The 20,342-nt window shown below is 42.9% G+C and overlaps 1 protein-coding gene across 3 annotated transcripts in view; it reads left to right on the top strand.

Moving 5' to 3' along the window:
- SLC1A2 (solute carrier family 1 member 2) overlaps window positions 1–19,772 on the top strand; it is a 153,099-nt gene extending 133,327 nt beyond the window's left edge. For all 3 annotated transcript variants that reach the window (XM_043482217.1, XM_043482219.1, XM_043482216.1), the window contains exons 10-11: window positions 12,974–13,205; window positions 17,376–19,772. In XM_043482217.1, the coding sequence (XP_043338152.1) occupies window positions 12,974–13,205; window positions 17,376–17,447 (304 nt within the window). In that variant the 3' untranslated portion in view covers window positions 17,448–19,772. The remainder of the gene's footprint in view (window positions 1–12,973; window positions 13,206–17,375) is intronic.
- The last annotated feature ends 570 nt before the right edge of the window (window positions 19,773–20,342 follow it).

Genomic DNA, 20,342 nt, shown 5'->3' with positions numbered 1-20,342 from the left:
AGAGATCATGGTTGCTTGGGCCCAGAAATAGAGGCATGAGGATTAACTGGGAAGGGCACAAAGAAGGCTTTAGGAGTGACAGAAATGTTCCATAGACACCGGTATGCACAGGTGTTCACAAGTGGAAACTCATCAAAACATATACACATTTAAAATGCGTACATTTTATTGTATGTAAACTATACTTCAATAATGTATATTTCTAAATTGCACACACATAGAATAATAGTGATAGTCACCCATCCCATACTAAGATGGAAGGGCAGAGTGGAAAAATCAGAAAACAAGGGAAATGGCTACTGAATACTATGTGTCAGCTACACTGAGTCCTTCACAGCTTTCTTTAACAATGCTGAAGATTTGGTGTTATCACTTCCATTTTAAAAATAAGAAAACTGAGGTTTAGGGAGAATGAATAGAGATTCAACCCTAGGTCTTCTTGGGTTTGGAGGCCACCACATTCATAATCATGGTCACATTCAAGTTCCTAAAGGTAGTGATACCTAAACTGGATCCTAACAGGTAGGTAGAAGTTACCCAGGTACACATGGAGTGGGGAATAGGACATTCTGGTCAAGGCAAGCCTACACAAAAGCATAGAGGCAACAAATAAAGTGGAGACCTCTGAGTGGTTTGGTACTGTTGGAACACAAATGTAAGGTAGGGAGTGGTGAAAAGTGATGTAAGGCAGACAGACAGCCTTGAGGCTGTGCAGAGATGCTTGAACTTGGCAGTGTACATGTAGCCCAGGCACGCTTTCCAAGTGAAGGACATTATCCTAGTGTGAGACTCACTATCTGTTCCCAAAGGTGAGTCAGTCTATCCAGATGGCCCCCAATAGGAGGCTGGCATATTCTTGCTAAGGTCTTACTGGGGCTCTGATGGTCTATGGGATGTACACTGATACTTCCAATCCAGTCCTGGCACTCCATGACAGGGGCCAACCCTTGGCTTCAGAGTCAGAGGCTCAGAATGACGAGTGCAGAGATCCAAAGTGCTCACACTTAATTTGTAAAATTGCCCTACCTGCCAGTAGCAATTTTTCTGACATTTATTGACACAGATGTTAAGAGCCAGAAGCCCCATTTTATGGACTTGAGTTCCTCCATGCTCAAAGAGGTTCCACTTCTCTACAAGCACTCTTCTGAAGAGAGAAACATGCAAGTGGCCGAAGGGAAGAAGGACATCTTGGAAGGTTAGAAGGAAGCCTGGTCTTTCTAGAAAACTTGCCTGTTCTTGAGGTTTAGTTAGAAATCAGAAGTGGACAGAATCTGTTCAACCCAGGAGGGGGCACTGATCTTCCTGACTGGTTCGTCTGTCACCAGAGAAATGCCCTGGAAATGCCTCTCATGAGAGGTGAATCTTACCTGTCTCTGCCCGTCTCTCCCAGTGGGGGCAGCAGGGGCCTTAGCACTAGTTTGGTGGCTCTCTGTGCCCTGTGCTGGCCCCAAGGGGCAGGCTTTCTCATGATGTTCATCCAAACAAGGCAGTTATAGGGGCAGCTGAGATTGGTTGGTGGGGTTTGGTGGAAGGATTTGGAGGAAATAGAATAAGAGAGACTAAGGGGTGGGGTCAGTTTTGGTTAGGAGGAGGACAAAGTGGAAATAAAGACGTTGGCAACTGTTGGGGACAGAGCATACAGCAGGAGCTCAATAAATGCATGCTAAAGTGACACACAGAGCCGCTTTGTGATAACCAGGGGCCTTTCCACACATGAAGAATGACAGAAGAAGCTATTAAAGTCCCAGCTGCTTCCCTTGTGACTTTAGCTCCCTCTGCCTCTTTGACCTTTGAACTTATGTTGTTCGGGTCCTTCGCCTGCTCCAGCTACATCGCCTACTCTCTTCTTGGACGTGTTGCCAAGGCCTGAAATCCACCGTTAGAGATTCATCTCTTTAGCAATGATTAGTATAGATGCTGCCCCCCATTATAATGCAAATTCACTTAAGTGGAAAAATGCACTTGTATTATCAGGAATGGAGGTGATATTTGGTGGGTACCGCCATGCTCTTTACATTAGTTTACAGTTAATCCATAAAGGGATTAACTGTGGTGTGTTTCACAGATGAGGGAACTGAGTGTCAAAAGGCACAGGATAGCTTGTGTGGCCAGGTCAGGACCCTTCACACCACCTCACACAGTTTCCTAGTTGGTACCCAGGAGGAGGCACAAAGGGGTTCAGAATCAGAGAGGCTGGGAAAAACAAGCTGATTTGGGGCACCCTTGGTTCTACATACTAACTAGAGAATTTTTTGTCTGACTTTTTTTTTTCCCTCTCCCAAGATTAAAACAAAACAAAACAAGGAGGTTAAGTGGGGACAAACAGGGTACAATGAAGGTCTCAGCCACTCTTAGACTCCAAGTCCTCCGGCCTCCTTGGATCAGCCATTGTGGGCTGGTCTTCCTGGCAGTCATCTTCTTCCAAGCCTCTTGGAGGAGAGTCAGCTCAGGAAACATGCACGACCCTGCCTCCTCCTGACCTAAATGTCAGCGAATGGGCGCTCACAGGCTCACACCTGCGCCCAGAGCAAGGTGTCCTCATTCCAGAGGTGAAACATGCTAGCAGGAGGGAGTTGGCTGAACAACAGCAAAAACATGATGATCCGTTTGGATTAACTCTATTGATGAAATTGCATGTGAGAAAACGTCATTGCAGGCTACAACTGGAAAGGGTAGAGTGATTGAAGAACTTGCTTCTAGTTCTGGGGTCTGATCTCAGAGGGAAAGAGGCTCTGTGATCAAGGGGAGAAAGGCAGAGGTGGGAGCCCCAGGTCTGAACTCTGCACCTACTCATGGTGGGCCTGGGGGCTAGTTACTCACTTTCTGGATTCAACTTTGTTATGTGGACAACGGGAACAGTAAACCTACCAGCTTGAAAGCGCAGTCTAGACCCCCATGCCCTTGAATGCCCTTCCAGTTTTAAGACCCAGACTAGGATTCTGCTGGTGATGGATGTTTATATACAAATGAGCATGAACATTCCTTTTCAGAAGCAAAGACAAAGGGAGGGTAGAGGATCCTGGGAAAGTGTGTAGGGGTCTGTAGCTAGGTCAGATCTGCTTTGAATTAGTAACGGTTCCACATTCTTTCTCACCAGCGAGAGGAGTTCTGGAAACACACTCTTGGTCATGGGCTCCATGGCTGTTGGATGTCCTTCAGTGTGTGAGTGGGACAGGGGGATGAGTTGAGAGATGGATGCAGGGGGCTCTGGTTTTTCCCTGGTGATGTAGTCTGTGCAGGAGACAAAGAAAAGCAGGACATAATTCCTCCCCAGGTTTGTGAGGTTTGTAAGCTTTCATAACTCTAGCAATTTTTCAATTTAGAACCAAACAAAGCCCACAGTGACATTTAATGTGCCATGCTGTTTGCCAACTGCTGGAGGTCAGCCAGCCACATTACTGCCTGCCAAGCCCTGGATGATTTTCAATGAGCAGGCTTAGCTGCTCTGTAAATGTCATGGTGAAAACCAAGATTCTGGGCCCTGAAAATGTCTGAGTCCTAGAACACCGGATGGGAGGGGCTGGTAAAATCAGAACCTCCCCCAGAGTCCAAGAAGCCCTTTGCATCAGGCGTCCTTGGCAGATGTTTGTGAGTCCTTGCTGACATCCCCCCTCTCTCTGAAGGTGTCAGGATGGAAGGAAAACTGGGGGATCACTACCAGGCTTGCTTGCTTAGTCACTCAGTTGTGTCGGACTCTTTGCAACCCCGTGGACTATAGCCTGCCAGGCTCCTCAGTCCATGCGATTTTCCAGGCAAAAATACTGGAGTAGGTTGCCATTTCCTCCTCCAGAGAAATCTGTACCTGGCGGTGATCAATTAATTGTAAACACCGATGCTCTTGGACCAGCCAGGGACCGACCCAGGGATTGAACCCACGTCTCAGTATGTTGCCTACATTGCATGTGGGTTCTTTACCACCAGTGCCACCCAGGAAGCCAGTACCAGAGAAAGGTGATAAATAACTGAGTCAGACCACAGGTGGGAAAAGGAAAGCCAGGTGCATCTATGGCCCGCTTATCACATAGGGCTGCTGGTGAGATTGTTTCTGGGGACGTATTTGCTCACTGGGGACATAGTTGAATTCTTTCCATATAAGGAAGCCTAAGGGGGCCTCCACCCTGCAGGGGGCACCCTGAAGTTCCCCCATTAGCCTCCCAGAGGGAATAGAGCTTGGTTCTCAAACTTGAGTGTGCGCTCAGCCTACTGGAGAGTCAGAAGATCTGGGGAGGGGCCCAAGAAGTGGCTTGTCTAACAAGTTCCCAGAGGATGCTGGTGATCAATCCAGGGACCTCACCTCCAGAAGCAATGGCGCAGAGGCAGAGAAGGGGGAGCAGGAGTTCCTGACTGTGGTATAGGAACGTCTCTACTCTTTTCTGAGTTCCAGCTGACATTGGGGGCATCCATTCAATGAAAGGAGATCAAGAGGACACTGGACTCTAATAACTAATACTCAATGTCAGATGTTGTTCTACATGCATCACATGAACTTATTTAAAACGTTGCAGCAAATTATGAGGCAACTAATAATACTATCCTTGTTTTACACTTAAGAAAACTGAGACTTAGAGCAAAGAAACATATCCTAATTTGGTAGGTCTTAAAGGGCTGACCTGGGATTTAAACCCAGACCATCTGGCTATTTCTTGGGTGTCCCAGGCTTGCCCATCTGCATTTTCATTATCTCATTCAAGACATGCACACATGCATATTTACACACACTTAGCTGAGGTAACCCCTACTCTTGTGTCTGGTGGGAAAGAAAACCAATTCCTACACATACCATACCTCTGAAGATTCTACGGGTTTATGTTTAAGTCTTTTGCTTCAATTTCCTACTTCCACTGACTTCTCTTTTCAACATCTTACCTCATCTTTCATTCTTTGTCATCCTTTAGCATGCCAACCTTACCCTTTTTGAGTAAGTCTTTCTTTCCCCTGCCAAAGTGTTCCTGACTCAACGCAGTGTAATTCCCAATTGAGGGAGTGGGGTGGAGGTGGGTCACATTTTAATGCATCACAAAAGAAATATATATATATATGCTCATGGAAAGATTAGAGGAGGGGCCAAGCTCAGAAGAGCTATAAAATGAGAAAGAAAAATCTCCTTTTCCTTGCAGCTGCATCATGAAAAGGAGCAGAATATGAGACTCCCCAAAATGCTGGTTAGCATGTGGCTTATTTTAAGCTGAAAGTGGTCATGACCCATCAGACTAAGGACAAGCTTTTCACCTCCTCCTTAACTGACTGAAAGGATTTAGAAGGAAGCCTATACCAGGAAGAACCCTAATACCAGAGAGAACTTTTTCACTGGAGAGGCTTCTCTGCATGGCCGGGCAAACATCTGTTTACCAAATATTTGCTCTTCCTGTGAGTTGTCTTCCTCTCCTTTCAAGCCCCAGACGCTTGTCTCCTTCCTTCCCGCAGGATGGCATGTAAGCCTCAATTACCCGACTGCCTTTGAGTCTCCTATTAAGGCTCAGGCATACACAAAATTACATTTTTCCATTAATCGTTTATGTAGATTTAATTATTAGACCAGCCAAAGAGTCTAGAAGGGAAGAAGGGATTTTTTTTTTCTTCCCCTATAATCTCAAGTCTTCTTTCTCTTGTATCGGAATAATAATTTATGGAAAGTAAAAACTTAATAATAGGCATCTGTTTCTTTTTAAAACATCCTTTGGTGTACCCCACCCCTGGGAATCACTTCCTACACCTGTTTAGTTCCAGTTTCTGCCTACTTGGCTGGTCCTCCTCACTCTCCACCTCTGTGTCTTTCCTCATTCCTCAAGACACTGCTCTCATCTTCCTCTGCAAGGGAATCTGGGCTATGTCCCCCTTTTCTTTCTTCTAGATCACACCCGGTGTCCTAACTTTTTTCCACTGAAATAGCCAACCAGAGGTTGATGAACAGAAGGCAGTTCTCTTTCTAGAGTTAATCTGCTTCCACTTCTTAAACAATGATCCATCCCCACCCTGCCTCTTTCACATACCTGCTTACCTCCTTTCCAACCCTCCTCCCCTCCTGCCCATGTCATAAATGAATACAACATGGTGTCCACTCTGAAAGGGCTTATAGTCTGGTAATGGGGACAGATGTGGTCAGAAAAACCAACAGAGGTAGGTACAGAGGAGGAACGTGTAAGACGTGATGAAGGAATAAGAGAGGAAGTGGTTTTCTCCCCTCTGGGCTTGGACCAATGATGATGGTGGTGATGCAATTAAGGTTGAGTACTGAATTTAGGTCAGATGCTCTGTGAAGCCTTTTATAGGCAGTTTGGTCCAGGATCTGTCAGAGGTTGAGCACTTCTATGGGTTAGTGGTTGTTATCTTCTCAGTACTCTTGAAAGTGGATATTACTTTTCATATTTTACAAATGACAAAGCTGAGCAGAAAAACTAAACAACCTTCTCTGCTGGAGCCAGGATTGCAATCCAGTCTTGAATCCAAAATTCAGTGTTTCCATGGTTCCTTCTTCCCTTCCCTAATCCCATGTGGTCTGAGCCCTCAGATGCCCAGAATAGTGCCAGCCTTCTCAAGATCTGGGACCTCAGGGGACCCCTTTGCCACACTCTGCACCCTGCATTCTGAGAGGCAGGCACAATGGTTTGTTTCTATGAGTAGTAGGCTGGCTCATATGAAATTGCCAATAGTTGGCCTTTCTGAAAGAAAGTGAAAGTGAAAGTTGCTCAGTCATGTCTGACTCTTTGCAACCCCATGGACTTTATAGTCCATGGAATTCTCCAGGCCAGAATACTAGAATGGGTAACCTTTCCCTTCTCCAGGGGATCTTCCCAACCCAGGGATCAAACCCAGGTCTCCCACATTGCAGGCGGATTCTTTACCAGCTGAGCCACAAGGGAAGCCCAAGACTACTGGAGTGGGTAGTTGGCCTTTCTAGACATAAAAATGGCAGCTTCATGTGGTTCACTCCAGTACAAGGTACCAGTTGAATTTTGAGTGACCCTGGATCTGTTCTTCTGTGAATAAGACTTTCAGACAATCCCACCATCTTCCTTCCAGAAGATTTAGACTGAGAGAAGGAGAAAGAGAGAGCACCTTGGCAATTGTTCTTCTTGCAAGAAACCCAACCCAGTGCCTCAGCATGAAGGAGCTTCAAGTCCCCATTTTGGTTTTGATTCCCGGTAACACCAAAGAATAACTATATCATTTTCTGAATTTATTCAATTAAAAACTCACGTCTTTCCCTTCTCACAGTCTGGACATGCCACATCCACACCAGGGTATAACAGGAAGCACTCTAAAATTCTTTTTATGAAGCAGCCTAAAAATCTCCTGAGATCAGCAGGGTTACATGAACATTTGGGGCTGTTGGGAGAGAAAATGAAAGCACTTGTCTGTGGAGGAATTTTCTACATGTGAGCCATAAATCCCCATATCTTGCTCTTGGCTAGAGTCGGACTTCCCCAGAGTTGATCAGATATTTCCCTGGTGGCCTCAAAAGCAAACCCAAATTTCTCTCTTCTGCCTGCCTCTGCCATTGTCTCCTTGGCTTCTCAATTAGTCATCTTGAATAAGTTGGTTCTATAGTGTTCACTCTACTTTCTCTCCAAGGATGAACTGAACCTGCCTTGGCACTCATCCATGGCCTCTTTAGGACTCTTCATTCACTACCTGCAGCTCAGATATCTCTCCTGACCTTTGATCCACATTCCCAGTCATTTGCGGGACATTTCCCCTTGGCTGGGTCACACTCGGCACATTTATGCTGACACCAGAATCTTTTTCCGCTGAACTAGTTATGCCCACTTCATATGGTAGCCTTGTCCTTTGGTTGCCCAAACCAGAAACTTGAGAGGAATTCTCGACTCTCTTGTTTTCCCTTTTCCATAATCAATCAGTCCTCAAGTCCTGTAATTCTGTCTCCTGGTTGTTGTTGTTAAGTCGCTAAGTCATATCCAACTCTTTGCGACCCCATGGACTGCAACACACCAGGCTTCCCTGTTCTTCACTGACTCCTGGAGTTTGCTCAGATTCATGTCCACTGAATCAGTGATATTATTTAACTCTCTTTCAGGTTCATCTTTCTCTGTATCTACCACATCTTTACTAAGCGGATTTTGCTCTTTCAGTCTTGCCATTCTTTATAGTGAAACAAGTGAGATGCTTCCCTTCCATGGCTCCCCGTCACACTTGGGATAAAGTCCTAATTCTTGCACTTGACTGATAAGGCCATACATGATTTGGTCAGTCCTTTCTTTCTGCTCCCACTGTACTCATTTAGCCAGCCTGGATGCTCCTGAGAGCACCTACATCTTAGATTTCACACGTATTAGTTCTCTCTTCTCTCTAGCTGATTATCTCAGATCCACCCTTAGCGCCTGACTCAAGACACTTCTATTCAAGCCACTGATGGGACCCCAGTGTAAATAAAGTGCCCTGCCTACAAAACCCAAGAACATCCAGTACTTATTCCTATTAGAATTTTTATCTTGTTCTAGTGGAGGATAAAGACAAGTAAAGAGAGTGTGAGTTTTTACAGAAAAGAGAGCATTGGAAGGGTCTTCTCTTGTTCTTTACTGCTTAGACACTTGGCATAGTGCACACACTAAAATGCTCCTTATGTATTTGTTGAATGAATCAATAAACTATTGGATTGGTCAAAAAGTTATTCAGATCTTTCCCTAAGATAGTATGGAAAAACCCAAATGAACTTTTTGGCCAACCCAATAACAAAGAGCTCAGCAAGTATTAGAGTCCACATTCTTATTTTGTTTCCACTTAACCATTTTCAAACTCAGCCACTTTCAAATCAGGGCTGTCTGGCTCCTGAGTGCTTTGCGTCATATGGTGGACAGTAGATTCTAGAGTCACACTGCCTGTGTCCAGATTCAGTTCTGTGACCCTACCAGGGTGTGTGACTTTGAAAAGCCACTTAATCTCTTTCAACCTCAGTGTTTCCATCTCTTAAATTTGGATGATAGTCCTTCCTTCTTATAGAGTTATGGTGAGGATTAAATAAGGTAATATCTATAAAGTATATTCCAGTTCATATAAATGTGAGGAATCATCACATTTCAACATCGTCATCAGGCGTCCCTGGTCACATGGGGTGGCAACGAGTTGCCACAACTTGGCAACTAAACAGCAACTGTCATCATCACCACCACCATTACTTGGATCCCTCTTTTTGCCAATAAAACAGATTCTTCTGGGCCATGAGATGAGTAGGTATTCAGAGCATTCTTCTTGAAGGCTTTAGTTCTCTTTGGAAACAACTGACCAGGAGTGTTAGGTGCACAGTTCAGAGCATAGCCAAGAGGAATGGGAAGTAGAGTTGAAAAACAAAAAGTAGACTACAACTCTCTGAGGAACAAATAACTCAGCTGGTTAGTTGGGAGTGCCACCTTAGGAACTGGCCTATAAATAGGGTTGATGTTTTAGGGGGAGATAGGAACTTAACCAGGCATGTTTGGATGGTCTGCCTAGGAGCTGCCAAAAGAATATATGAATTGACTTAATAAGATTAATAGTAACAGTGAAAATGTTAGTCACTCAGTTGTGTCTGACCCTTTGTAACCCCCTGGACAGTAGCCCTCCAGTCTCCTCTGTCTATGGAATTCTCCAGGCAAGAATACTGGAGTGGGTTGCCACTCCCTTCTCCAGGAGATCTTCCAGAGCCAGGGATTGAACCCAGGTCTCCTGCATTGCAGGCAGATTCTTTATCATCTGAGCCACCAAGGAAGCCCAATGATGATGGTGGCTCACATTTATCTGAATAGGAATATACCTAATAGATACTACCTTATTTAACCCTCACCATAATTCTATTAGAAATAAATGTATACATCATGCAATAATTAATGTTTTGTGAGTTCTCATTAAATGTCTGGAACTATTCTAAGTATTTTGTTATTTTATTTAATCTTCACAACAACCCTTATGTAGGGAACATTTGTTGTTGTTGTTATTTCCATTTTATAGATGAGACAACCAAGGCTCACAAACATGAAGTATGATCAGGGTTGTCCAACAGGTAATGGGAAAAGCTGGCATTTGAATCCAAGTTAGCTTGCCTCCAGAGTCCAGGCTTTTCCTTTCTTTCTTTCTTCTTGGTTGCTCTGGGTCTTCGTTGCTGCATGCAGGCTTTCTCTGGTCGCAGGGAGTGGGGGTTGCTATTCACTTCACTGCATGGGCTGCTCATCCCGTGGCTTCTCTTGTTGCAGAGCACAGGCTCTAGACATGCAGCCTTCAGTAGTTGTGGCTCATGGGCTTAGTTTCTCGGATGCATGTGGGATCTTCCCAGATCAGGGATCTAACCCGTGTCCCTTGCATTGGCAGGCTAATTCTTATCCACTGTGTCACCAGGGAAGTCCCAGGCTTTTTCTTACTACATATTCCTTCTCATCTCCTTATGTTGGGGCTTCTTAGTGATCTCCACGTCAAGTGCCTACGTATGCAGATGACCTCAAGAACCAGTCTTCATTTATGTTAAGACTATCACTCTGAGGTAGATTCTCTAAAGCAGAAGGGAGGGCAAGAAACTTCTCATATATAGAGATGTCCCTGAGAGTTAAAGTGGGCTGTGACCTGTATTTCTTTCATGGACAGTATCTTACTGCTCAAAACCAGAAGGATAGCTGGCTCCCAAGCTCCTTGCAAGAGAACCAAGCCAGACTCCTTCTACTGCAACTTCATAATGCCCGGGCTTCCCTGGTAACAGAGCTGGTAAAGAATCTGTCTGCAATGCAGGAGACCAGGGTTCAATTCCTGGATTGGGAGGATACCCTGGAAAAGGGATAGGCTACCCACTCCAGTATTCTTGGGCTTCCCTGGTGGCTCAGATGGTAAAGAATCCACCTGCAATGCAGGAGATGTGGGTTTGATCCCTGGGATGGGAAGATCCTCTGGAGAAGGGAACAGCTACCCACTCCAGTATTCTGGCCTGGAGAATTCCATGGACAGAGGCACCTGGCAGGCTACAGTCCATGGGGTTGCAAAGAGTCGGACATGGTTGAGTGACTTTCACTTTAAATGAGAAATAGATTTGTTCAGAGCAGGTAGAATTTATTTTAGGCTTTTGTTCCAAGAACCAATTAAGGTTTCCACTTTGCCTTGAACCAATTCTGGTATCCTCCTTTTTTAAAAAAAATCTGTGAATCGAATGTTAGAGTGCTGGGCTAAGATGTCTCGGTAGCATTTTTACTTAAACTCCTTTTTCTTTTCTCTGTGATTTTCTAGCATCCTTCTTTTTACAACTTTGAGTATCTCACAAATCTGGTCAAAAGGACTCTTCACACTGTTTTTAACTTATGGGTGAGAGATTACAACTTACTCTTAAGAACTTAATTAGTTTTCCTGATGCTGACATTTTGAGAGGGAGTGTTATGAACCATCCTATTTTTTCCAAGTCAGAACTTGAGAAACAGATTTGAGGAAGGATTTTTCTCAGCCCTTCCTGGTTCACGAGGCCCTCTGGAAGATTTTATTTTTTTTTTAGATTAACAGAAAGAGCAAGAGAAAGTATTTTGGTTTTTTTCAGGGCACATCGTCACTACACATATTAGTCAGGGAGGAAGTTGTGACTGGGTGTCTTAGCCAACAGCTGTGCCTGTGTATATGTGTATGTTGGGCAGAGATTGGGGTCCATGGTGGGGGACACAGGGCTGTTTTTATCCTTAAAAAAAAGATAAAATTTTTATTATGAAGCCATTCACAGGTGGTTACTCTCTCATGAAGAATTAATAAATAAATAGAGGTAATCTGGAATCTTCAAAGAACAGTTTAAATCAAGAAGACTTGCTGGACATAACTAGAAATGGCTGCTGTCTGGTTACTAATTCTGAGATCTGGACATTGTTGTTGCCGTTCAGTCACCAAGTCATGTCCAACTCTTTGTGAACCCATGGCCTGCAGCATGCCAGGCCTCCCTGTCCCTCACCATCTCCTGGAGTTTGCCCAAGTCCATGTCCATTGAATTTCCCATCACATATGAATGGCTCAGATGGTAAAGAATCTGCCTGCAGTGCAGGAGACATGGATTCAATTCCTGGATCTGGAATATCCTTCAGAGAAGGGAATGACAACCTACTCCAGTATTCATGCCAGAATAATCCCATGGACAGAGGAGTGTGGCGGGCTACAGTCCATGGGGTTGCAAAGAGTCAGACATGACTGAAGCAACTTAGCTTGTACGCGGAATGTGAAGCAAAATGAAAGAAAGAGGATTCAAACTTGATTACTGGTGCTGCACACATTTCAGTTCAGTTTGATTCAGTCGCTCAGTCAAGTCCCACTCTTTTTGACCCCATGGACTGCAGCACGCCAGGCTTCCCTGTCCATCACCAACTTCTGGAGCCTACTCAAACTTATGCTGATTGAGTTGTTGATGCTATCCAACCATCTCATCCTCTGTCGTCCCCTTCTCCTCCTGCCCTCAATCTTTCCCAGCATCAGGGTCTTTTCCAATGAGTCAGCTCTTTGCATCAGGTAACCAAAGTATTGGAGCTTCAGCATCAGTCCTTCTAATGAGTATTCAGGGTTGATTTTCTTTAGGATTGACTGGTTTGATCTCCTTGCATCCAAGGAACTCTCAAGAGTCTTCCCCAGCACCACAGTTCAAGAACATCAATTCTCCAGCACTCTGCCTTCTTTATGGTCCACCTCTCTTGACTGCATGACTGCTGGACATTACTTCCCTCTAATTGTTCCTCCTTCCTGCCTCCTTCCTGCTATTGTTTATTGGGCTTACCATTTCATTAGACATTTTACTAAGCAATTTATGTACATCATTCCATTTAATTTTCATACAAGCTTATGAGAGAAGTATGATTGTTATCTCCAGTTGACAAAGAAGGAAATCAAGGCTCATGAAACTGAAGTCACTTGGTCCAGATGAGGCAGAGTGAAAGGTAAAGCTAGAAGGCAACCCCGGGGCTCTCCAGTCCAGACCTTGACCTCTCAACCCTCACATCATACTGCTTCTCACTAAATGTGTTCTGTTCTTTGTCTCCAGGGACAGAATGAGAACGTCTGTCAATGTTGTGGGTGACTCTTTTGGGGCTGGGATTGTCTATCACCTCTCCAAGTCTGAGCTGGACACCATTGACTCCCAGCACCGAGTGCATGAAGACATTGAAATGACCAAGACTCAGTCCATTTATGATGACTTGAAGAACCATAGGGAGAGCAACTCAAACCAGTGTGTCTATGCCGCACACAACTCAGTAATAGTAGATGAGTGCAAGGTATCTTTCCCATTCATGGATATCGAGACCTGTATATAATAGTGCATGCTCAGTTTCTTAAAGCAAACACAAAAGCCCTGCATGTATTATTGTCACATTTATTTTTCTAAAGAATCATGTAACTCAAGCTTCTATGAGTCCCAGATCATCTAACTCTGTGTCTAACATGGCAGCAAATCAACGAATCTAACAGTGAAAGAGTCAGACAGTTGCTTGTTTTGTCCATGTGAGATAAATTCTGATTTTGATTCCCCTGTCCACCCACTCTGCAAATTTGATCAGTTTTCTTTGAATATTATGCTCAAGAATTTGTGGTTTCTAGGGCTTTGCTGGCTTTCAGATATTCTGTTCCTCAAGTGAAACATCAAGAGAAATGCCCAGAATCACTTGATTTACATAGCACAAGTGTTCCTCATTGCTGTATATCAGGTATTGGTTAAAAAAAGAAAAACGTGCCCACATAACTTTGCAAAGCTATCATTCTCTTAATTATTTTTGTGGGAGCATGAGTTTTGACCTGGAAGTCACTTTGCTCCAAGAATGGGGAAGCAATTGTCTCCTTCAGGACAATTATCCATAAATGTCTTTTTAAAAACACTACATGTCACACATTGCCTGGCAGCACCATTATTCCTGACGCATGGATGTTCTGGACTCTTTTCCAAGCTGTTGGATGCTAAGTCTTAAAGCTCAGTGGGCTCTGTCTCGCCTTCATTGTAACTAACTTGACATTGTCAAAGACTGAGTGTCATGACCAGAGTGAAGCAAACTTGGAGAAACCCCAGCAGGTGAGCAAAGTCAACTCTGGAGGGTCTAGACAGCAGTTGAGGACAATCTGAACCCAACACAGATTTCTGAGACCTTTTTGACTCCTGTTGAACTCATTTAATAATTAATTTCTCCCTGTGTTTCTGGGTCATTCCAAATATATGCCAGACAACTAAGGATGACATAGAAGCAACTCTCTTCACTGGACTATAAGATAGTCCAGTGGCTTATCCCCTCTGTATCAACTACATTGTTCTTAAACCTAATTTTCTAATGAAAATTAGGGAGGGACTCCACTCATCAAGAGGCAATTGCATAAATTAATTAACTCTGTGAAAGCAATTAAAACTGTTAGAAATTAAGATGGACCTAAATGGTAAACTCCATTCTCCTGAAAAGTCAGTGTTTTCCACATCTAAATGAATATGCTGGATTATTCTCCATCAAAATGTTAGTTTTGGTCAACAAGAGTCAGTATTTCATGGAATAGCTTTATGCTGTATTATATTTAACAAGTATTTATTGTGTGCCTTGTGGGGTTTAATTGAGCACCCCCATCTTATTCCTATGACTTCCTATATTTTGATTATTAATCACGTTTTACCGAGTGCCCATAACCTGGCAAAGCCCTGAATTAGGCACTGGAGGACAGCAAAATGAATGTACAATTACATAGCAAAGATACAGCTTGATCCCAGTGGCTGCCATACAAGGAAATACAGTAGTATGAACCAAAATAAAATCACCATATGTACTTTTTAATTTTGAAGTTATGTATTAGAAGGATTTTAGTGGTTAATTACCTTTGGAGTGACCCTTTTGGAGCATCTCAGCAGGATTCTTAACAATATTGTACAGGACAAGTTTTGAGGAAGATTTGTAGGCATGGGGATAGTTTTAGATTTCAGACTTTCAGGATTTTTTTTTTCCCCCTGAAGGACGTCAAGCACATCAGGACAAATTCATTTCATTTTTTTAGCAAACAATTCAACCCCTAAAGGGAAATGTTGGTCAGCTCTCCCTATCACTGGAAAATAAGCCCATGAGAAAAGAGACTGTATTCCTGTTTATCACTGCTGTGCCCTAAAGCAGTGCCAGGCATGCAACAGGCTCTGCAGAAATATTTACTGAGTGTATCCTTCTAGAACTTCCCTGGTGGCTCAGACGGTAAAGCGTCTGCCTACAATGTGGGAGACCTGGGTTCAATCCCTGGGTTGGGAAGATTCTCTGGAGGAGGAAATGGCAACCCACTCCAGTACTCTTTCCAGTACTCTTGCCTGGAAAATCCCATGGATGGAGGAGCCTGGTAAGCTACAGTCCATGGGTTCATAAAGAGTCGGACATGACTGAGCAACTTCACTTTACTTTACTTTACTTTACTTTATCCTTTTAGCATCCTGACCCTATGCTTTAATTCAGATAACCTTTTTTTTTTTTTTTTTTTGCTGGGCAGTTGCATAGAGATAGTGGCTTAGTCTCTCTAGGTAATTAACCACTGAACCAACCACCTGCAAACTCATTGGTGAATTAGTGTTTAGATAATCAAGTAATGAAACCGAGCAAGTCATGAAAATAATGAAACGACCATATTGGTTTAATAATTATTCAGCTGTTTTCATTTTTTAGTTAAGTGATGGAGCTCAGCTCTGTGAAGATCGTGAGGTCAGGCAATTGACTCTTCTTGTTCTAGACCAATCAGCTGGGTTGACACCCATGCACAAAGGAGGCAACCAGAGCTACAGAGATGAATTCGCAGGCTTTACCCAGAATATCTGAGTTACATTTACTCCGGCCTTTGAAACTCTTTCTCGTCTGTTTCGTTTCACTGTTTTAAAAACTGAGGGGGACATCAATGCTTACCGCCAGTCTTCTATCCTTTTGGTTTTTCTATTACCCAGGTGTTGGAAAAGAGCCGGGTGGAATGGATGAGGGGGTGGAGTCCCCACTTCTTTTAATCCAATCAGAAAAAAGAAATGCCCCCAAAAAACTGCTGTCCCAGCTACTCTAGAGACAGAAGTCCTAATATTTGAAAACAACCCCCCCCCCCCACCCAGTTTCTGTCTGGTTTTCCAAAGGCACCACACTGAGATTTATAATGTTGCACAGCTATTGATCTGGTTCAGCGCTAAAAGCCAGATAGGCACATCCAAGGTCATGGTGAACAGGCAGCTTGCTCCAGGCAGACAGTTTGTCCCTGGCAGTCCTTCCTGACAGTTCACTGAAGGGGAAACAAATTTGCTGCTGCTCTGGTCAAAACTTTAACCATTTTAAGCATTGTTATGTCATGTTGGTCTCTCTAGTTTCAGGCTCTTGCCTTGTAACCGTAGTTTGAAATTATGCTGTGTTTTTTATTTTAACCAGAATAACTGCATGTGATGCTTACATTTGCTTCTTGCATGGTCTTCTTTTTTTTTTTTTTAATGGAGGCTTCATGGGGACTGGTGGAAGGAGTAGTTTTTATTTTAATTTGCTTGGTTCACGAAAGGCATTTGGTCTTCTGTTCCTAGCATGTTGTGTGTGTTCATAATGCATGCGTCTCCCTTCCACTTGGGTAAGAAGAAGGTCAGATTTCTTTCAATCATTGCTGCCGTTTGTCATGTCTCCATGTCCTAATGCTTCCATAAATCCAGTCTCTCCATTATGTGGAATATCAGTCGTGGGTTTAAGTTTGCACATGACGTTGAGGACAGACAGATGGAAGGTAAGCTAGGAAAACTATTTAGATGTGGAGGGGGAAACCTCCCATTTTGTGTAAGGGTTCAGTTTGCTTAGAGCCAGGGAAGCATAATCCGGACAGTCTGGTGATTACAGTTGATTAATAAATGTCTGCATTGAAATAATTTAGATTTACTGATCCCCAGCTTTTAATTCCCTTGTTTTCTTCTTTCAACATTTAAAACCTGGACAGCTTATATGGTGGAGCCAGACCACCACGACTTCTGATTTTGAAATTGGACATATATAAAATCCACCTGGGCTCATTGAAACTGAACCTTTCACGTGCATGAGTAGAACTAGATCTGGTTCTGGATTTTTTTTGTTTCTCTGTGGTTGTCTGGAGTAGCACAGGGCACTATGTTTTAAGGACTGCGTTATTGTGTGGTGAGTCTATGGGTAATTAGACCCCCTCACAACCCTAAAAGCATCATACAAGTTATTTATTCCCCAACTTGCAAAGTCCAGTGCTTCAGATACCTCCCCAAGGCAAACATGCATTTTTAAAGTGTACAAATCATTGTTGAAAACTAAGACCAGCTTAAAATCAATTTGGAAAGAACAGTGTTTAACATTAATATTTAAGTTTCATAGTAGAACCTGGGTCTGGTGCTCCTCCACATAACCCCCGGGGTGGTTTTCTGGTTCATGGCCTGTAAGCTGGATGTTGATGATAATTATTTTCAGGTAACTCTGGCAACCAATGGAAAGTCAGCCGACTGCAGTGTTGAGGAAGAACCTTGGAAACATGAAAAATAAGGATATGACTCTCAGCAAATTCTTGAATAAACTCCCCAGCATATCTTATGGTAAAAGAGGATATAAACAAGCTTTCTTTAAAAAGAAAAAAGTACATCTATTTCTGTGTTTACTTAATCTATTAGCTGAGGCTTAGAGGATCTGTTGTGAGTCAGTGACAGGCACGGTGCTGTGTTGCCAAATAATGCTTGGTAAATGTCTCATTTTCTCACTTGTATTATTGTTTGAATGGATGCTGCTGGAGGAATCAGTTTGAATTGAAGACGCATTCTTGCCAGCTTCCCTTTTCTCTCAAGATGCAGAAGCGTGGGTGCTCTTTTCTCCAGGAGACACAGCTAAAGGCGTGTGGCACATTCTGGGGACTTGGAATAATGAGCGGACACTTGGTGTGTTCTCCAGCCTCACCTTGTAGCACACAGGAGATTCTGTTAGAGCCTTTATGAGAAAATCCCCTTCGGTGTCTTAGAGCGTTTGCCCTTGTGTTGGTGAAAAGAAAGCACCCATCTTAGGGAACTCTGACAGTTTCTCTTCTGTGTATTCTTTAAGTTGAATGACTAAATGTTTCAAAGAGAGTCACATTTGCAGTCATATCTTAAAAGCAGCCTGTTATGGAACCCATTGAGTCTCTGCCCCACCCCACCTAGTCTATGGGAATGATGGTTGAATTTCAAAGTATGTTTCATAACTTGCTCTAAATTCAGTTATGGGTTAGGATGTAACTTACATAGAATTGCTGTATATATTGACAACACTTAGAGAGCACAGTCAACACACATGTTAACCAGATTCAAATTCGTTTGTGTTTGGGTTATATCACCTGGTATAGTGAGATCAAGTGAGATTATTTGATCTATGTTTCACTGTCTTTGTTTTGTCCATAAAATTCTTATTTTGCGTTTCTACCTTAAAAAAAGACATTCTTCATCCCCCAATTATTTCTGTCATAGTCTCATCAGACTAAAAGACTTAATCATTTTACTGTCCTCACAGATGGAAAACAGTTATGTTGGCTGTGCCTCTTTTAATACTAATCTCATGATAAAAGCAAAACCAAAACAGATTAGTTATCTAATATGTAGAAAGCTTTTTGTTACATTTTATCAAAGCACCTAAAACCAATTACAGGACATAGTTGAAAGCAGAACCCATCTTCCTTCCCAGTCTTCTCTGTGGAAAGAACCAGAAAACAAACATATGTGCAAAATCCTATAAAGGTGACATTTCTACGGCAAAGTCAAGGCAGCCTTGAACCATAGAGTAGGAAAAAAGGGTGGCTTTATGGAACTTCACAGACGGAATCTTTTTCCAAGCTGTGGAAGTTTGAGGGGATACATAATATAATACTGGAGTAACTCATCAGTGCCTTGCATGCTATAGGTATTTCCAAGCTACATTTTTCAGTGTCTGTATTATCATTTTCTATTGAATAACCCACAGTATTTTCGTAAGGTAGCTGACTTTGGGAGTTTGCTAAGGATTACTTGAACATGCATCACTGAGAAATAAAGCACACTTGACTCTAAGGAATGTGTAGAACTTTGGTCCAGTGTGGGAGTAGGGTGGTCATCTGAGGCCAGCAGATGTGTGCTGAGATATTCATGAATAGTTGTAGAATCCAGGTTTTCATGGAGAAGGTGTTTATGGACATCACATGCCCTTCATTACCTACTCCGTGTGACCTTACTGTTCTACATAGGGAAACTTTGCAACACACAAGAGACATGAGATTCTAGTAGTTTTGTCTCTTAAGCCCTAGTTTTTTTTGTTTTGTTTTGTTTTTTAAAACAATCACTGTTGAGCAGTATTAAGTAGCTCTTTGCTTTTAAAAAAAAATAATGCATTGGCCTTCATTTTCATTAGATGGACGGTTAAGAGGATGGCCAAGGACTTGCTGAAATGTAGTAGTGGCAAATGCATCCTTTATAGTAGATGTCATGGGTTGTAGGGCTGGTTCCTGGATTTAACTGTGAAACTGTTAAGGAGTCTCTTTAAGTCGTGCTTCTGAGGGCATTTTTTATGGTGAGAAGGATGTAGATGTCCATCTAGGAACTTGTGGTTTTGTTGTTTAAGGCCAGCTTAGCACTTGAACATACTGACAGGCTGCTCAAAGGAGTGGTCTCAAGATTGTCTTCCAAAGATTCTGCTGAAAAGTCTTCCGTAATCGCTTGTCTTCAGGTTTTTTCTAGTTATCGAGTTAGCCTATACATATATAAGGAGACAGTGTATTCAGAAGAAACTAGGTGCTCAGCTTAACAAAGTGGGTTTTTCTAGTTTGAAACTGTACGCGGCAAGTCTCATGAGAATATCCTTAGGAAATGGGTTTATTTGGAAGTTCAACAAATCAGTTAAAAATAAGCAATTTCTCAAATGCAGGAGTAGCTTGAAAACCCAGGGTGTAGGGGGAACTGATGTGTGGCTGTGTCCTCTGGGTTTTCAGGCCTCTCATCCTTCTCATGCCATGCCCACTGGGGTTCCTTGTCCAGCATATGTGCCATAAACAGCACAAGTGCATCCAGAATATACCTCTAGCAACCATTTTCTAAACAGGACATTATAACTTGTCAGTCGTATGCAGAGATTTATTTTAATAAGTCCAACACAAATATGAATGCTTATGACACTCCGTTCATGTTTGATCATGCATAAATGTTACACTTGTACACAGACATGGCAGGCTAGATATACACACTGCATCCTGCAAGTTCTGTTAAGTCAGGACTTTGTCAATATCGTTTTTTATGGACTCATTTACTATATTTAGGAATCAGAATCATTTCAGAAGAAAACCAAGTAGACTTTTATTCTCTCCTTCCTCATTTACGTCCTTTGAAAAAAACCCATCATCATTTGATTACCTACTACAATTCAATGAATCAAGTCCTATTTGTGCAAAGA

Source organism: Cervus canadensis, chromosome 11, assembly GCF_019320065.1.
Source record: "Cervus canadensis isolate Bull #8, Minnesota chromosome 11, ASM1932006v1, whole genome shotgun sequence".
Taxonomy (NCBI): domain Eukaryota; kingdom Metazoa; phylum Chordata; class Mammalia; order Artiodactyla; family Cervidae; genus Cervus; species Cervus canadensis.
This window is presented reverse-complemented; position numbering and strand designations above follow the sequence as displayed.